This window comes from Pituophis catenifer, unplaced genomic scaffold, assembly GCF_029215685.1.
Source record: "Pituophis catenifer annectens isolate HBS135680 unplaced genomic scaffold, rPitCat1.0.hap2 SCAF_2, whole genome shotgun sequence".
In the NCBI taxonomy this organism is placed as follows: Eukaryota; Metazoa; Chordata; class Lepidosauria; order Squamata; family Colubridae; genus Pituophis; species Pituophis catenifer.
This window is the reverse complement of record NW_027256882.1, coordinates 151,708,294-151,727,612: the sequence shown is the minus strand read 5'-3', so window position 1 is coordinate 151,727,612 and position 19,319 is coordinate 151,708,294. Positions and strand designations below refer to the sequence as shown.

Sequence of the window (19,319 nt, the reverse complement as noted above, 5' to 3'; positions counted from 1 at the left end):
GCTTGCTTCGCTTGCGTCCATGCCTTGCTTCTGCGCATGCGCAGAAGTTTATGTGCAGATTGCCAATGATGACATCCGGGGCGGTGGGCGGGGCGCTGGTTTTACTACTGGTTCTTGCGAACTGGTCCAAACCGGGGGCAACCCATCACTGGTTTAATCTAACAATTGTTTGGCCAAGTCTGCCTAAAAATGCCGTTACAATATATTTGCTCTTATAATGGGTTCTTCGGATCTGAAAGGCAAATTGGTAGAAGGCAAGAGGCATAAGAGGCCTCTTGTCTCTCTGTGACTTAGGGCAGTGCTGGTCAAAGGATGGACTGGAGGGCCGGACATTCCAGTCAGTCAGGGTCTTGACTGAAGAAGCAGGTGGAGTGCTCCTTCAGTATCCAGTTTACTGACATATTTTTTAGGCTCCCAAACCTGAAAGACACTTGACAGCACCAAGATTGGAAAAGAAGCTGCAGTGAAAACAAACAGAGCAAAACAAAAACACTTCCCTCCCCTTCTTTGCATGCTCACATTGGGGAAAAAAATATGGCATGGATAATGCTCCCCCTGCTGGAGAAAAGTTCACTTTGCTTCTTTGCTCCTTCGCAAACCAACAGAGCTTGCAGCTGTGTATACATTTCTTCTGGACATTGATGTATTTGCTGAGGAAAACAACACATGAAACTAAGGAACAGATAGTTGCAAATTTCCGTTCACATCTGCTCTTAATCACTTGCTCTGCCATGAGTCATCTGCGCAATAACAAAACTTGAAGGGATTATGTATGATTCTATGGATCACATTTATATTTCATTCTCCTTTTTAGGAGTCAAGAGCTGGATATGTTTTAGTTCTTATAAGACATACGACGCTAATAGAAAGTGCCTTGTTTACATAACAACCAATGGATTTAATGATTGAGCACTGATTTGAATTTTACTCAAAATAATAATAATAATAATCTCTCCCTCAACCTGTCAGGATTGTTATAATCTGTTGGTTGTCATTTGAGGCCTTCCTATAATGAGCATGAGGAGAACGTTTAGCTGCGTGCAGGGTTAGCTATCATAGTTGCTTTCTTTTGCGTCATAGGTAAGTTAGAAGGGTAGAAAGCAGGCCTGACATTCTTTTGAAATTAGGCCGCCCAGGGTGTGGTGCAAAAACACCAAAGAGATTTGGCAAATACTGTTCCGTAGGGAACAGAAAAAGCACCCAAGCAATGACTCATGCCCATTTTTAAAAACTTTCAAAAAAGTTTCTACCCAAATCAGAACACAGTCTTAATAGGTTGTCTGTGGCTGTGCCACAGAACAATGGAGCAGTAGGGTTTGTTTCTTCTAACTGGGCCAGTTAACACACAAAATGCTGTAAGCAAAGTTTTTTCCCCCAGTGTTAAGCATTCAACAATTTTTTTAAAAAGGTTAATTTGAGGTAGAAATTCTAGGTTTATGTTAACTTGTCTTGTGAACATTTTCCTTCTAAATTAATCCACTGAATGAACCCAAACCAGCTAGAGATGGTTCTGCGACTTAGAAGAAGGGCCTTCTCTGTAGTGGCGCCTTCCATTTGGAATAACATTCCCTTGGAAATAAGGTTAGCCTCCTGGCTACTTTTCCAAGAAGGCCTCTAAAGAGATGGTTCTGTCAGTGGGCCTGGGGACCCCAGGTGGATTTGGAGCTTATCAAATGGCATAGCTGATCATGTTTGTCACCACCACAAATTGTGTTTGTGTATGCGTGTCTCTGGGGTTTTTATATTGTTGATTTTTAATGTACGCCATCCGGAATCATGTGTGAATTGGGCAGCTATATAAATCTTATATCCTGACTATTTTAGTTGGAAAAGAAAGCATGTGATTAGCTGTCTCTTAGTGCCAGAAATGGATCAGCAGCAGAATCAGATGGCTCAGTTTAGATGGAATACAAAACCATGATTTCATATCCCCAACCTCCGCTCATGCCTTCTCCTTTCCACTCCCACTTAATACACTACAATTCGTTCTCATTCATAGAAGCCATAGTTCATAGAAGCCATAATTTGGCATTTAAACACAGAAAAATATGGTTTTTCTAAAGTGTATTTGCAGAGTTTGGCTGTAATGGCAGATTAATTTCTGTGAACAACAGGTAAACAATCTGAAAGCCCAAAAGAGGTTGTGAAAAAAAAAAAAAGAGCACATAAAAAAACAAGTCTTTAGTGCAAATGGCCAAACCAGGTTTGTCATTATAGGTGATGCTGCCCCATAAATGTTGAGTCAGAAGCAAATCCCACTGAGCTGATTAGCATTACAGTCACTTTTGGATGAATTGTAGCCAATACTAAATATTATTTTCCAGCATTTTTTAAAAACAATGTCCGCTTGGGTTGATGGATATTTTTGTTAAGATTGTTTTTCACCGTTTTATGTGTATGTGAGTGGCTGGTTAAATGTGTGCACATATACGAACCTATGCAGGGGTGGTATTCACTTACCTTCGCTACTGGTTTGCAAATGGGAGCACACACAGAGTGTCAAAAACAGGACGTGATGATGTCGGGGCGGGTGGGTGGAGCCTCCTGCAGCCACCGCTACCGGTTCGCCTGAACTGGATAGAACCAGCTGAATACCACCATTGAACCTATGTATGTGAACTCCATGCAAATAAATCACATTTGCAAAATTTCCACAAATTATTATTTATTCAGTTTTTATAGCCGCTCATCTCAGTCAAGTGACTCTCATCGACTTAATATTCTAAAATACAGGCTAAATACAGCCTGATTGCTGACAGCCCAACTTAATTGGATGTTTGGGGATCGGCTGACTTCAGACTAGCAGAGTTGGCTTCATTCTTTTTCAAAATGTCTCACTATCATCACAAAGACCTAGTGCAAACACCATATGCCTTGAATTGAAGAACACTGAATATCTTCCAGTGCAAAAATTTCACTCCTGGTTACTTCAATCTTCCTTCAGTTCTGCAATATAATTTAAGGTAGGGAAGAGGAGCATTTAGTCACTGCTGTTGCTAAATATTTGCAAGTCAGAAATCTTTCCAAATCTGCTGTACTGCAAATCACACAGAGATTGGCCAATTAACCCCAAAATGCCTTCTTTTTGTCTACCTGTAAAATCTTCTTGCCTTTTTTTTTCCTTTAAAAGAGGCTAAGTCTTGCGGGGTCAAAATGACTTGGTGGTCCTATAAAAGATGGGCTCCAGAGAGGAATCAGTTTCCCTCTGTTCAAGAACTGTATGAATAATGAATAATGATTGATGCAATTGTTCATATAACAATGACTAAAAAGATGAAGGTTTAGGCGAGTATTAAGGTTGCATAGTATTGCGAATTGCATGGTGATAGTCCATAGATTACCTGTGAATTCATTTATAAGCATCCTGAGATCTCGCTGATTAAATTGGGTGTCAGCTTTGGTAATGCAATCTTGTGGTGGTAGTGGTGATAGTGGTTGGTTGCATAGTCAACTAGGTGTTTAGATGGGATTTGGCATTATTGTCCATCTATTGAGTCCATCCCAAAGATCTGGGATGGGCACATGTTGTGTGATGTTATTAAAGGTATTGTTACTAGATATAAGCTGTTCCAAATAAAGCTGCCTTGTGCAATTGACTGATGGAGATTTTGTCAATGCCGATGATGTTCAAGTAATGTTTCAGATGATTGCATGCAAGGTGCCTGTTACTATTGGTACTATTTTTGCTTTCTTTTGCCATAGTTGTTCCACTTCTATTTGCAGGTCTTTGTATTTTCTTATTTTCTCGAATTCTTTTTCCCCTATTCTGTTTTCTCCAGGTACTGCCACCTCCACTGTCCAGATGTCATTGTCATTGTCATTGTCGTCCTCCTCTTCCTCCTCCTCTCCCCTTCCCCCCTTCTCTTCCTTTCCTCTTCCCACCTCCTCCTCCTCCCTCCTCCTCCTCCTCCTCACAGTCAACTAGATGTTTAGACTGGATTTGGCATTTTGCTCACTTACAGTGTCCTTCCCAAGGATCTGGGATAGGCAGATGTTGTTCTTCGATGGTGTTAAATGTAATGTCATAGGATGTTTTGAGAAAAGCTGCCTTTTGCAATTGACTGATAGTGATTTTGTCAATACCAATGGTATACAAGTGGTGCTCCAGATGTTTTGGGATTGCACCCAAGGCTCCGACTACGATTGGTATTATTAAGGTTTGTTGCATAGTCAGCCAGATGTTTAAACTGGGTTTGGCATTTTTATCCACCTATCAAGTTATTATTATTACTATAAGCTTAAGTGTGGGTATAGAAGTTCCAAATTCCACTCCCACTCTGCCTTAACCCCTTTTCAAGAACACCTCCCAAAATACTTAGATTTGTGCTGCAGAAATTTGACCATATCACATTGACAATCAGTGTGCAATTTCATTTTGTTTTTACATGGGTGGGTAAAAATGTGAGTGGGTTTTTAAAGGGAGAACTATCTCCTGTTTCTTGCCTCTTTCCATATATAGTCTTAAGCCTCTGGGGACTCTTTCCCCCAAATTCATTCCTCTGCCTTCCAGTGACATAATTCTCCATCTTGTTGGGAGGTAGAGTTGAAACCCCTGACTCCTTTAACATCCCTCATTCAGGCTTTGTTGTTCTCCGATATATAAGACCTCAATTTCCAGCCACTATGTCATAGAATTTTATCCATGTGTAACTTAATTTCCTTTCAGTGTTTTGCAGTGGGAGGTCTTCTCATAAGATGAAGGAAATCATTATAACTTATCCTTGGAAATATCTTCACAATGATACTGTGTAAAGTGATCTAATTCATCTTGGAAGACATTTGATGACTTAATAAATTTAAGGTTGTTTTACAGATATATCTGTGTGTGTGTGTGTGTGTGTGTGTGTGTGTGTGTATACACATACATACACATACACATTTTTAGCATTGTATGTATAAATGTGCCCAATCACTAAAGATGAAGTCCAAAACATGGATACATTTGGGCATACCTATTAAAAAAAACAAGAATTCCTACCAGGTCCGGGCAATGATCATACAGTGACTCTAAATAATTGGATTCAGGGTTGGATAAAGCCAATAGCCTATTGAAATAACTGCAGAAGATCGTCTTAAAACAGAGGTGTCAAACTCAAGGCCTGGGAGCCGGAGCCGGCCTGCGGGATGTTTAGATCTGGCTCGTGGGGCCGCCCTGGAAACAGCGAAGCACTGGCCCGCGGTGCCTCTGCCAGCAAAAACAGAGCTTGGGAGAGCCGTACGTGAGTCCTCCCAAGCTTCATTTTCGCTGGCAGAGGGTTGCAGGAGGCCGTTGCACCTGAAAACGGAGCTCAGGAGCCCATTTTCTTTGGCAGAGCGCTCGGGCCACCACAGGCTCCCCCTGACACGAATGATGTCAAGCTGGCCATGCCCACCTTGTCTATGCCCACTCTGGCACCCCGAGGTCAAACACAACCCTGATATGGCCCTCAAAGAAATCGAGTTTGATACCCCTGGTCTAAGAGAAGTAATGAAATTGTGACAGAGCCTCATCTGCTGAGTATCCAATTGATTGTGTATTCATTTTCAGGGGGTGGACCAGCCTTCTGTTCAGTTGAATTTATCTGCTTAATTAAGATAGAATTAGAATCAAAAGTGAGCATGAATAGCAGCTTCAGAGAGCTGTAATGTGGAACCAAATATTTTGCCTTAACTTTAGGAAGAAATCCTGCTGATCCTACCCTGCAGCCTTTCTGGTCTGCTGACCATCTCTTGTAGTTGGGTGTTGTTGTCACAGCTGTACAGTGTGCTGATGCAGAGTTATTCTGCTGCTCTTTCTGCGAGGCATGTGATCTTTTTCACACTGTCCTTCTTTGACCCACCTTGAACTGAAGAGAATTTAAACATCCCAAATTGAGGCACAAGAAGAGATCCTACAGAAGGTTCGGTAGGCATGTTTGTATCATTGTGAACTGGAGGGGGACGTAATTTGGCCATGCGTGTTTAGTGGGTTGAGCTGTAGCACCGTACAGAGGTTAATAGCCGGTAGGCAGTTTTATTGTTAAAGCCATGTTCCTGGTAGAGAAATTATCACAAAGCAACACAGTATTTAATACAAAGGTCAGAAAATAGATCAAGAGAAATCTCTCTCATTCATAGGAAGGACGAGCCTGCTTGTCACTTACATGCACACACTACACACACAAGCAAACACAAACCCCTGCTATGTAAGTGAGGAATGGCAACTTTTTCAAATCCTGTAGCAACGTACATCAATATGGGCTATAGTTCAGCGAGTTTATGTTTGAATTCACAGGTTTGGTTTTGAAATCTATGAAATGGAATAGGTGCAACCAGTTTGGCAGGATGCAAAATGCATTTGCTTGGAAACATCCCACAGTCTTGCTTTTGGTATCACAACAGTACAAGCAAGAGCATGAGAACAATATAGATTTGGAGTGTTCATGCTGTGTTTAAATATATATTCAAAGAGCATCTCGGAATATCACAGCCAAAATTATCCATGTCACTCACACGAGATAGAAGTGCTTCAGTTGCATGAAAACTTCCATATTTGTTAGTGGATGGTTACAATATATAATGGATTTCAAATGTAACTTTATGCAGAATGGTCTGAATACCAGTAGTCCTTGACTTAGAAAAGTTCCTTTAGTGACCATTTGAAGTTACAATGGCACTGAAAAAAAGGACATGGCCATTTTTCACACTTACATCCCCATGGTCACATAATCAAAATTTAGAAGCTTGGCAACTGCGTTGTATTTATGACTGCTGCAGTCTCCCCGGGATCATTTTGCAACCTTCTGACAAGCAAAGTCAATGGGGAAGCCAGATTCACTTAACAACTGTATTACTAGCTTAAGAACTGCAGTGATTCACTTAATAACCATGGCAAGAAAGATCGTAAAATTGGGGGGGGGGGGAATTCAGTTAACAACTGTCTCGCTTAGCAACAGAAATTTTGGGCTCAATTGTGATCACAAGTCAAGGACTACCTGTACAATAAAGCATGACCGACCATCCATTATTATAATAATATCCTTGAGGAAAGTCTGAAGGAGAGGGTTGAAGGCTGTGCTTGAACCAAGAATTCTTGGTTTCCTGCTCAACTGCCAAGGAGGTTTTTTGGCATCTGTCACAAATGAGATGTGTAAACAAGGCTAAGCCTATCATCAAATGCCACTTTTCGATTTTATCCTCACTATCATCATCTGTTCAGTTAGCAAAACTAAAACAGCATATGCCCATTTTTCAGCACCTTGGCACTGAGCATCCCGGCCCCACAGTGTGAAAAGGAAACTTTCTATTATTGGTACAAGAGATGAATCTCTGGATCTCTCCGTTTTTGTTTTAAAAAAAAATAAATATGGCGGAGAACTTCTCCCCAGGGCTTTTCGGCCCTCTCTGCCAGCAAACGCTATTGCATTGCTTTCTAGAAGGAATTAGACAAGACACAACTTCCATGGGATTAACACTTTTGTGCCCTCCAAAAACAACTTTCCCTAATCTGCACCTTTCTCCTGTAATGTCCTGTTGTTTTCGAAAGCAATACATAGTGTACTGCAACGAGCGATTCGAAGGACTCACACTTGAGATGATTTTTGTCTGTTTTGAGCACAAACCCCCAGCTGACAAAGAACAATGCACGTAAGGGTCAGAGATGTGTCACTTGTGCAGCATATGGAAAGGAGATGAGCAAATGAGCATATGGATGGGGAAAGAGCTGTGCAAATGGATCCCAACTTTCCTTACATAATCTGATTTTCAGGGCTCAGCGCACCAACAGTCAATCTGACTGATCAGCCATTCGAGAGAGAACAGGTGCTGATCTGGCATTCCTATGTCCAGTTTTTCTAACTCAAGGATTATTCGAAGTAGCATGGAGACGTTATAAAAACATTCATTTAATAAAATAAGGGGAGAAATCTTAACTTTCTCTTCAACCTTATCGGCCACTCTGGATCTACTGCTGGCTACTGCTGGCCAGTGCAATGAGCCAATATTTTACGTAGAGGGGTTGGCTGAATGTGGACAACAGTTTCAAAGAGGGGATCTATATTATTTTCACGACCTGCTCCATTTTGTAAAGTGATGAATATGTCACCTGATACTTTAGCATGCCCCTGACTTCCAGGGATTGGTCTATATTGGGAAGTACCAGCCAATATTCAGAATTAGGATTTGAAGTCATCCCAGAACAGGTACACATTCTGACTTGGTCTGTTCCTATTCTTGGGCGTTCTCAATCCTTATTCAAGCTTTAGTAAATCTTTCTTACTTCCATATGGGAGTCTGAATGGTGCCATGTTGAGTTATCTCACCCAAAGCATCACACTCACAAGAGGAATCTTTTTCTGGGCATCCAAGAGATGGCATGTATGTGACATCCTCATGGCCACTACGGATGGTCTTACTTTCTCATATGCTAAGGTAGTCTGGGTTATTTTATTTGTGTTATATTCCATCTTTCATTCAGCAGCTTGAAGTAGTGTAAACAGCGACCCCTCTTATATTTCACCACAGTAGCTATCCTGTGAGGTAAACTGGACTGAGAGGGAATTCCCAACCGAAACTCACCCAGGGAACTTCCCTGGCTAAGAATGGAGCTGGACTTGGGTCTCCCTGCTCCCATTCCAATATCTTAATTGCTAATGGGTCTTAAGCAGGGGTGAAATCCAGCAGGTTCTGACAGGTTCTGGAAAACCAGTAGCGGAAATTTTGAGTAGTTCAGAGAACTAGCAAATACCACCTTTGACTGGTCCCAGAGTGGGGTGGGAATGGAGTTTTTGCAATATCCTTCCCCCAGGAGTGGGGAGGGAATGGGGATTTTGCAGTATCCTTCCCCTGGAGTGTGGTGGGAATGGAGATTTTGTAGTATCCTTCTGCCATGCCCACCAGGCCACACCACATTCACCAAGCCATGCCCACAGATCTGGTAGTAAAAAAATTTGAATTTTACCACTGGCCTTAAGTGAAAACAGGAGAGATAAACTGGATTCAGTTCTTGAGGCTATTCTTAGTTGGAGACTAAGCTTCTCATTATGTCTCAGACTTAAATTTTCTAAAATGCTGTTTTGTGATATAAACACCAGTGTCTACCAAATAACTGTAGCAATATTAGAATATATATAAGTTGATATTATTCTTGGTACCTTTACACCTTGGGTCAAAGACAGAATGACTTAATGCTAATTGCTAGAGAATAGGAATGGGAAAGGGCAGTTGCTCTCCTGTTCATGTGTCTGTCCTTCCTAAGTCGGCCTAGTTGGCCACTCTGTGGCAGAATATTGGCTCTTATGTTCTCAGATAGTCCGGTGAACATGGTTTTGAGAGCATCCAGTTAAAAGCAGAAAGAAGACAAAGAATATTACAAACTGACCAGGGCTTGCTTTCCTGAATAGATGGGGTGTAAGCACCAACTTACTTAGAGGACAAGAAAGTGGAAATGTGACAGATTATAGTCTGTAGGGGTTAAGGTGGTTAATTGAGCAATATTATTATTGTATTGTTTCAAAGCATCGTTCGTGGAGTCCTTGGTCTCTTTAGAGACCTTAGTTATTGTCCTGCAGATATTTCATTTCCCACCCTTCAGTGCTAGAAGGGAGTGGGGTTTGCTCTCTGTTCATACACACCGGCTTGCCCTGTCCACTGTAGGATATAGTAATGCTGTATTGCCGAAGTATTTTATTTATTTATTTATTTATTTAATTACATTTCTATATTGCCCTTCTCCCGAAGGACTCAGGGCGGTGTACAGTCATATTAAAACAAACCCATCACAAAAATTAAAAACTGTTAAAATAATTAAAGCAATTTGGCCGTTTTTTAAAGCCCTTAACTAAAACCCCTTTAAAACCAATTTAAAACCCATTAACATTAATTTATTCGGTCAGGCCGGCTTGATTGAACAATTGAGTCTTCAGAGCACGATGGAAGGCGCGGAGGTCGGGGATCCTTCTTATATCCGGGGGCAGCTCATTCCATAGGGCAGGAGCCCCCACAGAGAAGGCTCTCCCCCTGGGGGTCACCAGCCGACATTGCTTGGCCGACGGCACCCTGAGGAGGCCCTCTCTGTGAGAGCGTTTTGGATGGTGGGAGGCATTCGGTGGTAGAAGGCGGTCCTGTAGGTATTTCGATCCTAAGCCATGGAGCACTTTGAAGATGGTGACAAGCACCTTGAAACGCACCCGGAAGACCACTGGGAGCCAATGCAGCTCGCGCAAGAGAGGTGTTACCCGGGAGCGACGAGTTGCTTCCATAACCACTTGCGCGGTCGCATTCTGGACCAGTTGGAGCCTCCGGGTGCTCCTCAAGGGGAGCCCCATGTAGAGAGCGTTACAGTAGTCCAGACGGGAACATAGGGAACATAATCAGTGTTTGAAAGGAACGGGGGCTTCATTCCTTTCTAGCACTGATTATATTACCTAGTTGGGTAATGAAATGTCTGCAAGAAAACCACCAAGCTCAGAGAGCACCAAGAACTCTACAGTTCAACCCCGAGCTATCAATATTTTCTTCTGCTGATAAAGCTTCAATTTTTTATTTTTTTATTTTTTTGGTTTCTTCAGGTCAGATCTTGCCTACAAACCGAAACACGCCAAGTCCTATTGATCCCGACAGCATTCAGGTTCAAGTTGGGTATGAACCAGACCCTGCCGATCTTGCTCTTTCTAGCATTCCTGGTCAGGAAATATTTGACCCTCGCAAGCGCAAGTTCTCTGAGGAGGAGCTCAAGCCCCAGCCGATGATTAAGAAAGCTCGCAAAGTCTTCATTCCCGAAGATCTGAAGGTAACTTGGGACTGGTGTCTAGGGCTGTACAGAGGGAAAAGGTAAATTGGAGCATGCACAGGTAGAGAGGTCACATGCATTGATAACTATTTTAAAGAAACCGTGTCTTTTTCTGGCCTCTCCCATGCTTGTGATAGAGACAGGAAGGACAGCAATTTGATGTGGTACGGTTACATTTGGCAGGAATAAACAAATATCATATTAGGAGAACCAGTGAAAGAGAGCTCTCTGACTGAATCTCCAAGAGTGGGTTCAGCTGGAGTTGACAATCCTAGATACTCAATCTAAGGAAACTGGAAATTGCAGAGGTCTTTTTCCTGTTTTCATTTTAATTTTTGTACCCTTCCTTTTAGTAAACAAGGTGGGATCACCTTAAATTCAAGATTGTCTTCCTTTCAGGGAAATGTGGTGTGCTTTTTACCTGAAACCAGATGTAGCTCAGTGAGGCTACTTCCAAAGGAATAGATCTTGAATTGAAATTCTCAATTCTTCTCTGAGCTCAGAATGCTGGTCATACGCTGTACCAATTATAAATAGGATAACTATGAAGAATTGCAGGTGCGATAAATCTTGCTTCTAAATCCCAGGCTTTTAAAATGCACAGGCATTGCAGAGATTGTTCAGAAAGATTTGTGACAGAGCTAAAAAGAGCCAACTCAGGTGAGGTGGAGGTGCTAATTCCCTTAAGTAAGTTGAGTTATTACATCATGTATTATTTCCATTATTTTAAAAGAGTCACCTTTTTAAAAAAAAAAATCCAATCTTGTTTGGTATATAATTCTGTGGTCTTGAAAAAGTTAAGAAGCTCTCTGCATTCATCAAAAGTCTTTGCATTCATCCCAGAAATATAAAACTGGAAACAGAATAACAAAGGGAGGAGGGTTGCTTTTTTTTTTTTAAAAAATGACTTTTTCAGCCATTAAACGCATAAAAGTCTTAGAAATGAGTTGCTGATGATCTTTATGGATTGAATAACAGACAGGGACTTCCTGGCATTTGTGTTGCTTCATCTTATTCCATTCTTAGCAAAAAGCTTGACCAGAGCTTGTGCTTCCTTGGGTTAAATTGGTTGCAGGATTCAGGTAAAGAGAGGCAAGCACAAATTAGATCCATTGATAGTCTCCTGGACTATATGTGATTTCAGATGTTTGCTGTCCTTTCAGGCTGGGATTAAAGGTTTTTGTCTTTGTATTTTTTTTTTTTTAAATATAAGAGGTGTGCGTGGCTTTAGTAATACAGGAACGAATTGAATTTAAAGTTGCTTTTTTTTTTCTGGAGAGGAATGCAATGGGAAGGAGGCACTGCAGAAATACATGAGGCAACTTCCCATCCTTCTAGCTAGAAAGAGAGACCTTCATTAGGCAATCTTAAACTCTTTAGTTTTGGAGTCAGGCTATTGGGCTCAGCTATTGATTCTGTTCAATAGGCATGTCCCAGGCAACTGATGTGCCTTCTTTCAGATGACCAGGTCTTTTCTGGGCAAGGAGAGACCAGGAAAGCCTTTGTGGGGTTGCTGTGAGAAATATTTTCAGCAGAATAGATAGATCCTGCCCTGTAGAATACCCTCCCTCTGTTGTCCCCACCTTTCGAACCTTCCAGAAAGTTTTAAAAGGCTGGTCCTTTTTTCCAGTGAGGTGAAGCTGGAATCTAATGATTGTAGGGTTGTTGTTTTTTAATTCATTGGCGAGTGTTGGATTGGGCTGCCAAGGGTTGTTTATTTAGATACCGGCTTTATTGTTTTTTTTTATCCCTGGTGCTGTAAGCCGTCCAGGATTATGGTGCATAAGATGAATAGCCGTATAAGTCTCTTAAATACATAAATACATTCTGACCATGCTGAAGTGACTTTTGGTTGTCAGTTCAACATTATTCTCAGGATGGCATTTGCGGGGGAAAATGAGTATAAGGAAAACAGAAGTTAAAAAGACTTCCTCCTTATCACTGTTAGAGCAGTAGTGCCCAGGGAAAAGCTAGGAGTGCAGGAGTCATTATGCTAGCTCCTCTTGATTCCTAGTCATTTCCATCTGATTTACACATTTATATCCAACTTTATTCATTTTTCCTCCTCATAGGATATCTTTTAACTCGGGTTTTTAGCAAAGTACTAGGTCCTCCACCTAGGACCTAGTACTTTGCTAAAAACCTGATTTAAAAGATATTCACAGCCAAGATATGATCCACTGACAAATAGGTTTATGGAGCAGACATGTGATCCTTTGCACAGTTGCCTGGAAGTAAGCTCCAGTGAATTTATTGACACTTACTTTTGAGTGCTAAGTAAGATTTAAGTTCAGATCTTAAAAAGCACCAAAGGAATTTTACTATTTAAAATGGAAGAGTGGAACTTTTATCATTTAAATTGAGAGAAAAGAGTAAGAGTTCCATCAAAGAAACTGGGGAAGTTTTGGCCTCTGCTAAATCCTTTTCCTGATTCTCTTTGATTTTTTTTTTTCACCCGTCTTCCTAACGTGGCATCCTCTTGATGCGTTGGCTCCCATCAATCACCCTGATTAACTTAGGATGCTAGGGGTTATCATTCCATTGGATGCCAGGATCAGGAAGATGCCTCAAATTTTATTCATTTATTTTTCACACTTTCAAAGAGGGACTCTGGGCAGTATACAATAAAAGTCTAAAGATTTAAAAGTCTCCTTATCTCCTTGTTATTTTGCTAGATCATGAAGACTCCAGTAATTTACGTGGTATCTTAACACATATCATCCTTTTAATTTATATCAATCTGTCTGTCTATCATCTATCTATCTATCTATCTATCTATCTATCTATCTATCTATCTATCATTTATTAACTTATCTATTTCTTTCTATCATCATCTATCCATCCAACATCCATTCATCCATCCATCCATCCATCCATCCATCCATCCATCCATCCATCTCTTAAAAAGAAACATTAAAATACAAACTGTACAAGTAGATAAGTAGTTTGTATCTTTTTCTATTTTAGAAGATATCCCATATTGTCATATTGCACTTGCTTTTCAACACAACAATGTTTGAGTTGAACACAACAGGATACCTACAACCCTGCTGATGCCTTTCAGGTCTCTATTCCTCTTCTGAAATCTAACACCGATTTTTTTTTCCTCTGTGATTAATGAGCAGGATGACAAATACTGGGCAAGACGTAGAAAGAACAACATGGCTGCCAAACGATCCAGGGATGCCCGGAGGCTGAAGGAAAACCAGATTGCTATCCGTGCCTCATTCCTTGAGAAGGAGAATACGGCCCTGCGCCAGGAGGTTGCTGACCTACGGAAAGAATTGGGCAAATGCAAGAACGTCCTTGTCAAGTATGAAGCTCGGCATGGTCCTCTCTAAATGGTCTCCTACCCAAACCCCCAGTCACATCCACCACCATCCCCCTGTTTCTTTTCTTCCCATCTACTTTTTTTTTTTTTTTAATTTTGTGGTTTTGGCATTTAAATAGATGGGACAGTGTGTTTCCTGTTTGATAGCACCTCACCCAAACCAACTTTTCAGTCATGGGCACTTTAACAGAAAGCAGAAACAGAAACAGTGTACAGCCTGTGTGTATGTGTGCGCGCGTGTGCTTGTGCACACCCGTGCAGGCATACTTGTGAATAAGTGTGCATGTCTGTCTTGGCTCTTGTGTTTTTATGAAACCCTCTTTGTAGGGTTGGGTTGGCTGAGACTGGCCATACTAAACTTTTTATGGAATACATGCATCTAGATATGTATGTATATATTTTCCAGTGCTGCTTAAACTGTATTTTTGTCTTACCCTATCCCATTCTTTTGATTTAACTTGGGGGGGGGGGAAGAAAAGAAAGAAAATGAAAGAAAAGCACCCTGGTAATGGGAATGAACAAGAGAAAGAAGAAAAAGCTGTTTTGGTTTGTTATTTCAATAAGGCACATCAGGCAGTGTAAACTTACTGATAATAAATGCACAATTGATATTCATGCTATACTGCAGAGATACTAATTTATAGATTCGCCTTTTTATTTTTTTTCGGTTTTCATTTGCTGTATGTTTTTACATTTTGGTAAATAAAGTAGATCTTCAGATTCATTATGTATTTTATATCCTCCTTGTAGAGAAATAAGTAACAGCTGACTTTCCTTTCGTTGCTTTAAAATTATAAATAGACCGCATCCCCTGGGCATAATCAGTAATTCTCTTGTACAGATTAAAATATTTCTCATGGGCATTGGATGACTTTGGAACCCTAATACTGTAACTTTTTAGTGCTCTTTTTCCTAAAACATTAAAGATTTCTTGATAGTTCGACTAAAAATGATCCCTTACCAGACAAGCAAAAACATATTCATCAGATATCTGCACACTATCCATTTATGCTGTATGGATAAGGCCAAAAGCATATTCCTGCCTTAAGGTGAATTAAATTTTTGCTTGTACCAGCCCTCCTCCCCTTTTTTTGTGATGTGCAGGGCACAACACTAAATTATACAGGTGTGCAAAACACTTCAAAGTTGACAGACTACTTTTGGAGTTTCAGCAGACTGCATTTTTAAAATTTCCACTGATGTTCAATTTCTGAAATTCTTGTCCCAAAGGTGCTTTTTCCTTTTTTTTTCCTTTTTTTTTTTTCGTTTTAAAAACAAACTTTATTAGATTTTTTAAAAAAACCATAAAATTGTATAAAACATTCACAACCTTAAAATACAATCAACAATATCAACAAACAACAAATAAGGAATATATATTGTATATAAGTACACATATATACAAGAACTTATTTTCCCTTTTTTTTTTCCCTTAATGACGGTGTATAATTATTACTTTAAATTTCTTACTAAGTTGGTGCTTTTTCCAAAGGCAACTGGACGTTCTTTGTTTTCCCTTGAAGACCTTTTCACTTCTCATCCAAGAAGCTTCTTTAGTTCTTCCAAACTGAACAAAACTGAAGAAGCTTCTTGGATGAGAAGCAAAATGTCTTCAAGGAAAAAAACAACAGGAAAGTCCAGTTGCCTTTGGAAAAAGCACCTTTTGGTCAACCGTGACCTGGATGACTGAGACTCTCCATTAGACATTCTGAAATTCTTCTTTCTTATGAAAGGCTTTGAATTCAGCTTTTTAGTCTGCAGTGTGCAATATAATTTCTATAGATTTCCCACCTGCAAGGTTTTTCTTCTTTCCCCCACCAAATGGCTTTGATTCAGTTAGAACTCACTTTTGCAGGGGTTGTTTGTTTGTGTTCTTTTGCCTTGACATGCTGCTGTGATTGTATGATCAGCTGATTGTTTTCAAAGATTCTCCTGTTATTTTTTTTTAGCTATGATTTGTTTCTAAACTTATATATATTATATAAAAGTATTTTTGGAGGGTGGGAAGGAAATGAATGTAAGAGATGCAGATATATATTGAAAAGCGGTGGTGTTGTCATACTGTGGTTAATTCAGTTCTTTTAAATGTTTCCTGAAGACCAAAAGAAATTGATTATTATAAAATGTATAAAATTTATACGGAATCTTTAGAGTGTGCTTTTTTTTCTGTACAGTATTTTTCAAGGACAAATGTTGATTCGGTATTTTGGGAAAAAGAATTATATATATATCATGTTTAAGCAAAGAGAGGGTTTAAAAAAACTAGATTATTTCACTTTAAAGATGACAATATATCTCTATATTCATAAATATTGAAAACTGAAGAAATGCTTTTAGGGCTTTTTTAAAAATGATAATATTGTACGCTTGCCACTGGCACATTAACATAGTTTTGTGTTTTCAGTTAGAGAATGATCCATGTCACTGGGCTCAGTTGCTTGCTTCTGAAAGGATCTCATTGGGTGCAATAGAAGGCTCTACCTCCCTCTATTTCTTAGTGTACCCCACTTTAGCAACTGCCCATGTATGAGAAGAGGCTTGTGCACATTCCCCTTTCCCCGTAAAGGTCTGTACAGTTCCTGCCAGCCTCGTGTAAACCTTCCATGCAAAAGTGTCTGGGGCCTTATAGAGATGGATGGGACTCTAAAATGTTTTCTGCGTGTCTGCTGCAATCTTTCAAATTTCTTCTGAGCAAATAGAACTCAACAATCCTTTTTAAAAAATGCAGTTAATTAGTTGGACAATTAACCGGGCTTCAGGGGTGCAAATATATTGGGGATTGGGCAGCATGAATAATAATGCTCATAGAGCTTACATTATATCAATCCTCTTTGCATCCTATGATGAGGTTTTGCAGGGGTGTCAAACTCGTGGCCTGCGGGCCAGATGCATCACACACTGGCCACGCCCACCTGTTTTAGCCAAGGGAGAAAAGTCATGATACGTCACATGACGACAATGTAATGACTCAAGTTTGACACCCCTTGGATTTGTATCCATGGTGAGAGTTTGAAGAGGAAAAAAAAAAAAGTACCTACGATTCTTGCAGATTGAAGCAAGTTTCTTTGAAAAGACATCAGCTGGGAAGGCTGGAGTGTCTGCCCAAACCTTTCCCAATAGGCAGCTGAACAGAAGGCCTATTTTTCAACTCAATACAGTGGAGAGCAGGTAAGCACTCTGCGTCAGGTACCTCCCAAATACTGGACTTCTAGTTGCATTGGACTGTAGCACCCAAAATTCCCAGCCAGCCACAACTCTCTTAGGTGATCAGCAGTGTAGCTCTGTGTACTTCTCCAGGTTTAGAAAGGGCGTTTGATTTTGGGGGACCATTTAGAAGCAGTAAGAATCATTTCACATGTTAGAGAAGAGGCCAGACTGAATTCCTCTTGTGCCAATTTTGGTGCCCAGAGTTTTCTGTAAGGCAGTTGTTTCTGCTTGTGGAGCCACATAGCTTTTCATTGTTTACTCTTACCCATGTTGGATAATACTGGCCAACAAGTTCAACAACATCTAGACACACAGATTCCCCACCCTGTCTTCATGCTTACTGCTTTCTCATGTCAACCCTGAGCTACAAGTATTCTCCTTTATTATTACTACTTTCCTTCTGGCATCTTCTAGAGGTCTGTTGTTTCAATTTTCTTGTCCAGGCTCATTCTCTCACTGGTTGAATGCAAGAATGAGCAAAGCCATGACGTGACATACCTGAGGCATACTTGGCTTTCATTTATACTTGAAGAGGTGCTTTTTTTGAATTGGTGAATTACAGGAAAAGATGTAGGGGTATTTTTTTTAGCGCATTAAAAACACTGCACATCATAAAATTACAGTGCCACATGTCTTTCTAGATCACTTTTTTTTCCCCACCAAAACAAGCACATTTCTGTTACATAAGATCACATTATATTAAAAGTGATTTAAACAAAAGTTTTGGACAATTACAAAGAAATGTTGCCATTCTTAGAGGACTTTCCAGAAAGATTGAAAATATATCTCAGTATCCTAAATGCTTTAATAGAGTATTGTTGTTTTTTTGGACCATTATTTCAGCTGAGTAATCATCTTTAGGGGATAAACGATACTTTACTGGCCAGTAAATATTTCTTTCTAAATGTTTATCTGTGTGTGAAAGTAAAAATAAATATTAAGATGATAATAATTTTCACTGGGTGTAAAACAAACCTAGTTTAAGAAGTTGTGAACAGAAGCTCTGTTCATTTCCCCCAAATCCCAAATATTGTAATGGTCTGACTCATAATTTTGTCTTGTCTGGAGGTGCCAGTATGGAAAATCAAATTAACAAAGATGCTTTGCAGGCTAGAAAGTTTTATCTCAACGATGGATATAGAGCCTTTAAAGAAATACAATTTCACTAATCTGGAAATTTTTTTGAGATGTAAAGATCTCCTGGATACAGAGCAGTTAATATTGGAAACACCAGTCACTTCATCATTGTAGGATCATTTAATTTCTAGACAGGACAACTATATCAAGTCAAATTATACAGTGGCTTCTGTGAATAATCCATAGTTACACACAATACAACCTCTTGAACACACAGCAAAGCAACCAGATGCCCACACTTAATCTGCCCTCAAAACACGCTTTTTTTTGGCTTCCAATTTTGATCTTCAACGTGGCCTGCTAGTTTATTTGGTTTTACCCTATGAATTTGTATAGGTAAGTGATAAACTTCTCTCAAAAGAACAAACCGAGAGAAACTAGTTAAGAAAAAACATAAATGAGGACAGGAGTAACTCAGCTGTGACTTGAACACAGGGCAAATGAGGATGAATTCTCCAGAGACGGGCAGAAACTAGAGCAAGGCCAACAGCAGTAGACCATTGATCAGACCTGAAACCTGAGAGCTGCCTGCACATTTCAAATTACCTAGCTAGATCTGGATTGGCTTGTGGATCAAGCTGACATTGGAATAAGAGATGTCTTCTTCCAAATCCTATCTACCAGCCTCTCCCAACTGGATGCATTCCAAATGTGATGGGAATATATTGCCCATACTTTGAACCAGCCCAAAGCCATACCAACCAGCGAGTCCGTAGCCCTAATATTTCCCGAAGGCACCTGCTTAAGGACTGATAGTTATCTGCACCAAGAAGCCAGTGTATCTTCTGGCAAAGAGTTTGCAAGAAACATTCCTGATCTCTCAGGAAATGATTATCAGAACCGGCCATTTCATCAGTTCTGAAAACTGTTGCAGATAACTGTCGCCCCCCCAGATGT

The 19,319-nt window shown here is 40.1% G+C and overlaps 1 protein-coding gene across 2 annotated transcripts in view; it reads left to right on the top strand.

The window, feature by feature from the left end:
• HLF (HLF transcription factor, PAR bZIP family member) overlaps positions 1 to 15,236 on the top strand; it is a 63,748-nt gene extending 48,512 nt beyond the window's left edge. The window contains exons 3-4 of one of the 2 annotated variants that reach the window (XM_070937794.1): positions 10,527 to 10,747; positions 13,873 to 15,236. In XM_070937794.1, the coding sequence (XP_070793895.1) occupies positions 10,527 to 10,747; positions 13,873 to 14,088 (437 nt within the window). In that variant the 3' untranslated portion in view covers positions 14,089 to 15,236. Of the gene's footprint in view, positions 1 to 10,526; positions 10,748 to 13,869 lie in introns of both variants that reach the window. The other variant, XM_070937793.1, reaches the window with a different exon arrangement.
• Positions 15,237 to 19,319: the final 4,083 nt, after the last annotated feature.